A 6000-nucleotide genomic window follows, 5' to 3' on the forward strand; every position below is an offset into this window, starting at 1 on the left:
AGATTGTGTTAATCTCATGGTTTGGGAATATGAAAGTCTACATACCTCACTCAAGCTGCAGTAATAAGCTGAACAAGGTTCATTCCCACCCTGGCAACCCAGTCCTTCACCAATTCCTGTCAGCTTATCTGGCATTCGTGTGATATCTGATGTTAACAATAAAAAGAAAAAATTAGTTTAGTTTCAATACTTTCCTCCTATTATTTCTGTGCATGTGTTCTCTACACTGAAAATTAGGTACCCCTGCTGGTCCTTTATATTCTATATTTTAATGAGAGATTGTCCAGTCCTAGATACAAGAGCAAAATCTGTGAAATGGCTGGCCATCAAAATGCAATCAGGTTGAATCCTTTTGATAAGCAGATTGACAGTAGGGATTAGTCTCTAAAACGTTTACAGTCTTTGACCTAAAAATTCCACTAATTGGAGCCTATCCTCAAGCCTAAATTTAAATTCAGAAAAGCCTAACATATATATAAGAGCACAATTTTAAATGATCAAAAATTGACCAACAATATTATTTTTATGATATAATATTAATATAATAATAACATTGAGAAACACTGGATTCAAAAATGAAGGTTTGCCTGGGAACATATATGTATGAGAATAAATGTTATTAGGTTATAGAGAAAGATGAAATAAATCAATTGCATAGATGGAAATGAATGAAAATATTAGTAAAGGACTGTCTCAGGATCAAAAAATATTAATAAAGGACTGTCTCAGGATAAAAAGTTTATGATTTTTTTATCTTATTCTTTTTCTCTATTTCCCAATTATCTACTGGGAACATTATTAGTTTTATAACAGAGAAAAAAGAAGAGTCTAAAAACACAATTTAAGGTCAGCAAGCCACAGTACACACCCTGACATGTAGCTTGTATTTCTCTCGTGTCTTCTAGGTGACCCAGAGCCTCTGGAGGAACAGAGGCAGCAGATCATTAATGAGGAAGGCACAGAATTATTCTCCTACAAAGGCAATGATGTGGAGTATTTTATATCTTCTAGTTCTCCATCTGGTTTGTATCAGTTGGAGCTTCTTTCAACAGAGAAAGACACACATTTCAAAGTCTATGCCACCACAACCCCAGAGTCTGATCAGCCCTACCCCGAATTACCTTACGACCCAAGAGTAGATGTCACGTCCCTGGGACGCACCACAGTCACCTTGGCCTGGAAACCGAGCCCTACAGCGTCTCTGCTGAAACAACCCATTCAGTACTGTGTGGTCATCAACAAAGAGCACAATTTCAAAAGTCTCTGTGCCGTTGAAGCAAAACTGAGTGCAGATGATGCTTTTATGATGGCTCCAAAACCCGGGCTGGACTTCAGCCCCTTTGACTTTGCCCACTTTGGATTTCCTTCAGATAATTTGGGCAAAGAACGCAGCTTCCTAACCAAGCCTTCCCCCAAACTGGGGCGGCATGTCTACTCGAGGCCCAAGGTTGACATTCAGAAAATCTGCATAGGAAATAAGAACATCTTCACCGTCTCAGACCTGAAACCTGACACGCAGTATTACTTTGACGTCTTCGTGGCCAACAGCAATAGCAACATGAGTACGGCTTACGTGGGCACCTTCGCCAGGACCAAGGAAGAGGCAAAACAGAAGACGGTCGAGCTCAAAGATGGAAAAGTGACAGACGTATTTGTCAAACGGAAGGGAGCCAAGTTTTTGCGGTTTGCCCCGGTCTCTTCACACCAAAAAGTCACTTTCTTCATTCACTCTTGTCTGGACGCTATCCAGATCCAAGTGAGAAGGGATGGGAAGCTTCTTCTGTCACAGAATGTGGAAGGCATTCGGCAGTTTCAGCTCAGAGGAAAACCTAAAGCCAAGTATCTCATTCGCCTGAAGGGACACAAGAAAGGAGCATCTATGTTGAAAATACTAGCGACCACAAGGCCAAGTAAGCAGCCATTTCCCTCTCTTCCTGAAGACACAAGAATCAAAGCCTTCGACAAGCTCCGCACCTGTTCTTCGGCCACGGTGGCTTGGCTGGGCACTCAGGAGAGGAACAAGTTCTGCATCTACAAAAAGGAAGTGGATGATAACTACAATGAAGACCAGAAGAAAAGAGAGCAAAACCAATGCCTCGGACCAGATACAAGGAAGAAATCGGAAAAGGTCCTCTGTAAATATTTCCACAGTCAAAACCTACAGAAAGCAGTGACCACAGAAACAATTAAAGGACTTCTGCCTGGAAAATCTTACCTGCTGGATGTTTATGTCATAGGACATGGGGGGCACTCGGTGAAGTATCAGAGTAAAGTCGTGAAAACCAGGAAGTTCTGTTAGTTACCTCACAGAGAGAGATACTATTACATAGAACTGCAGGAGAGACACGAAATCACTTTCAATATAAACTGACTACTCCCACAGCTGAGAGAAGTTGTGACTGGTACTGGGGAAGGAAGGATATCAACTTGTGTACATGGATGTTTATATGAGTAACTGTTGAGGAGCCTTGTTCTAGTGTGCCCCGATGGCACCTAGTGTGTGTCTGCTGCCCGTGGATGTCAAAGATAGAGGACATCTTGAAGGAACTGCCATCTCTTGCTTTGACCACTGCATGAACTGCTTCTAAATTATTTTATTACCTAAAAATCTAAGATAATGCCATTCATTGCACACATCCACAAAATGCAAATCATTCCTCTCTATAGATGCTAGGATATATATAAATTATTTTATAAAGTCATTTTAAATGTCAGTGTTTCTATGATTGTAAACTATTAAATTCTTTTCCTGTTAAAGTACAGATCTAATCTAAGTATATTAAGTGGACAGCCCTCTAGTCAGTTATATTGCTATTGTAAATTCTTATCTGTTGAGTAAAATGTTTAAATACTATATGTATCTCATGTACAAAGTTGACATACATTATATTCATGTACATAAAATTAAAGATATTAGATTATATACTGTTCATTTTCCCAAGCAGCTACCACGGTGTATTCAATTTCTATTCTGTTTTCAAAACTGCGTCTTTATAGAATTTGGCACCAGAATTGACCCTTTTTTAACAGTTAAGAAAGCATGTTGCATCTCTCTAACGTTTCTGTGGCATTAGAGAGAGTTGCTACAATTTGTATTTTGACACTGAATTGAAGCCGGAGCCAGGTATCAGCAGGGTTGAGGGAGCTCTAACAGACTTGTTTTAAAAGAATAGGATAAGCCAAACACTGTAGCTTGTAAGTGTTCAACAAATCGTTCTTAATGACCTAAAATGTATTTCATTTATTTTAAACATAAGCATCTGTTTTAAATACAAAATTGGGACATTGCAAGTATTTTCCATCTTCTTGAATATTAGCAAAATAATTATTTTAATTTCTACCTGAAGCAGTCTAGCAACCACCAGTTAGGACTCGAGCTAGAAATGAGGAAACGACAGAAGCTACTGTTTTGTAACATTAACAGTCTGATACTTTGATTTGTCACGAATTTTTACAAAGTAATTTAGGTGTAAGATAAAATATAGGCAAATAATAACAGAAACCGTTTAGCAAAGACTGCACAAAGAGCCGCTTTAGATGGTTTCATTCTCCACAGTACTATACATGAGATGTCATGAGAACATTAGCTCAGGATTCAGAGAGTGTAAAGTCTGTCATCACCAAAGCCACATAACCTTAAGAAAATCTGGTAACTCCCATTGCCCCCCTTTTCCATTTATAAATTAGGTGGTGACAGATTCAGATAAGGAGACATTATAAGATACCTTCTTTATAAGACATTGTCTTTTGTAGAATTCTGTGAGTCTTAAATTGCAAGGTGCTCCTGTAACTACAAGTGGGAACAGATATAATCTCTTAACCTCTACACTGTCCCCTACATGCAGGCACCACCTTTCATACAGTGGGCATGCATCCGTCGCATTCCTATGGAGCACAGAATTGCTTCGGCTAAGATAAGTATAAGTGGTGGCCAATAGGAAAGGTGCTCTGATCACCTTAGGATAAAATATTTCCGCTAAAAATCTATCCTCCCACTCCTCTAGGTTATGATATTAAAAGGAAATTGATCACATCCAGATAAAACAGTAATGACACCTGAAAGAATTTTTAAAAAGAAAAAGAGAACACGTACCGAAGCCAGGTAGCCTATCAGACTGGAAGGAGAACTTTAAAATTGACAATATCCCAGAGATGTTAACATCCTAAGCTATAAACGTGGTGCATTTGGAGGGAGAACCAACTTTCTCGTATTACTCACTAATATGTTATTACAGACCAAAGTGCTAAATGGAGCCACAGTGGATCAAAGAGTTATTGCAGCTTCTGAAGGCAATGGACTTAACTCTCAGATATTGCTTAATGCCTGGGAACCCCTGGGAACAGGGCCAACTCAATTTAACCAAGTTTTTGCTTTTCAGCCAGCTGTGATGCTGGTTACTACATAGTTTGGATAAATTTGAGAATTCTTTCATGGCCCCAGTGAAATTTGCCTTTTAGAACTTGTAGGGAAATTAAATACACATTGTGAAACTTTTATCAGTCACAAAGAAAGGGTAAAACCTATTAAAAATAAAGATCTCATTTACGAATGTGTTAGAATTTTAGCAGCACTCAGGTGAGCTGGAGACAAGAAAGAAAAAAATTGTTCTTAATTAACAAAGAACTAGAAAGTAGCTAATACAAAAGCACCACCTTATCTTCTTTAAACTCCAGGATAGCTGTTTTGAGAACAGGACTTTTAGAATCCCAAGAATAGCCATAGTATCATTGAGGAGGGAAGAATCTTTGAGGACACTTAGTTCAAGGTCACTCTCTTTATTTTTCAGGTGCAGAAGAAATTAAAGACCAGAGAAATAAAAATAAAATTCTCATGGTCGAAACAGAGAGTGGAATTGCCCAGATTCCAAAATATTTACCAGAATGTAAATCACTAATTCTTGAGGGGGAAATGTGACTTGTGGATCATTTTCCAAAAGTAAATAATTTTTTTGTCTTATTTATTACTTAAAAGGAACTTATTCTTAAAGGCCATTTCAGATTTTCTTAAGAATGTGTGTAACCTATGACTGACTTCAAACTTGTAAGAAAAAAAAATTAGTTATTTTCAGAGACATGAAGTATTTTAGGTTTTCATGCACATACAAACTTGAGGCTATAAGATCATTAATCAACTATTGTAATGATAAGCCCTGTATTTTTTGAATCGAAAACTACTCAGAATCTATAAAAAAATTATAGCAGATGATTTTATTGGTTAAATTATTTTGTAATCAATGTCTAGCTTAAATTTTTAAGTGTGAAGCATTAAAGGGTATGTGCTGGAAAGGATATATTCATTCCTCATTTTCATTACTCAGAGTACATTTGAAAAGATCATGATTTTGGTGTCTTGAAAAGCCAAATGAAATGAATTCAATCAAAAAAATCACTTAGGTGAACTCTCCAGTTTGAAATCAGTTTAATGATTCTTAATAGATTAGAGGTCTAGATGTATTCAATGAAAACACACACACACACACACACACTCAGTTTTATATACAACTCAGTGGATTTGATGGACCCCAAACCAATCAGGATCTCTTCCAATACTTTACCAACCCCTCTTAGAGATCATCTATTTCTACTAACTCATTTTATAGATGAGGAAATTGAAGCCCAACTAAGATGAGAACCCAGATTCCTGCCCTCCCAGTAAATGTTCACTCTAGGATTTCATTGTAAGCATTTCTTTACTCCAGAAAGCATGCAGTGGCTCATCCAGAGTATATTTCTTTGTCTCTCTTCTTTGGCTGGTTTCAGAGCAAAACAAAACAAGAACTAGCATCTAACTTGAAAAACAAGGTCATTTGGAGCATCTCCAACCACTTCCTTCCCCACTTTGATAAGGTGTGATGGAGACAAAATCGTCTGGGAACATGACTTTGGGTTGTCACCAGCACCAAGAGAAGTGACCACTGCCAGACTTCAGCTGTCCTCTGCTCTTGGTTGTCCACAGGACCTGGGAGGCATCAGGGCACACTCATTGTTGTGTTTTCCCCA

General features: G+C 38.0%; 1 protein-coding gene across 1 annotated transcript in view; it reads left to right on the forward strand.

The window, feature by feature from the left end:
- Window positions 1–5291, forward strand: part of NDNF (neuron derived neurotrophic factor) — a 40800-nt gene extending 35509 nt beyond the window's left edge. The window contains exon 4 of the mRNA XM_015077490.3: window positions 906–5291. Within this exon, the coding sequence (XP_014932976.1) occupies window positions 906–2299 (1394 nt within the window). The 3' untranslated portion in view covers window positions 2300–5291. The remainder of the gene's footprint in view (window positions 1–905) is intronic.
- The last annotated feature ends 709 nt before the right edge of the window (window positions 5292–6000 follow it).

Source organism: Acinonyx jubatus, chromosome B1 (genome assembly GCF_027475565.1).
Source record: "Acinonyx jubatus isolate Ajub_Pintada_27869175 chromosome B1, VMU_Ajub_asm_v1.0, whole genome shotgun sequence".
NCBI classification, from domain to species: domain Eukaryota; kingdom Metazoa; phylum Chordata; class Mammalia; order Carnivora; family Felidae; genus Acinonyx; species Acinonyx jubatus.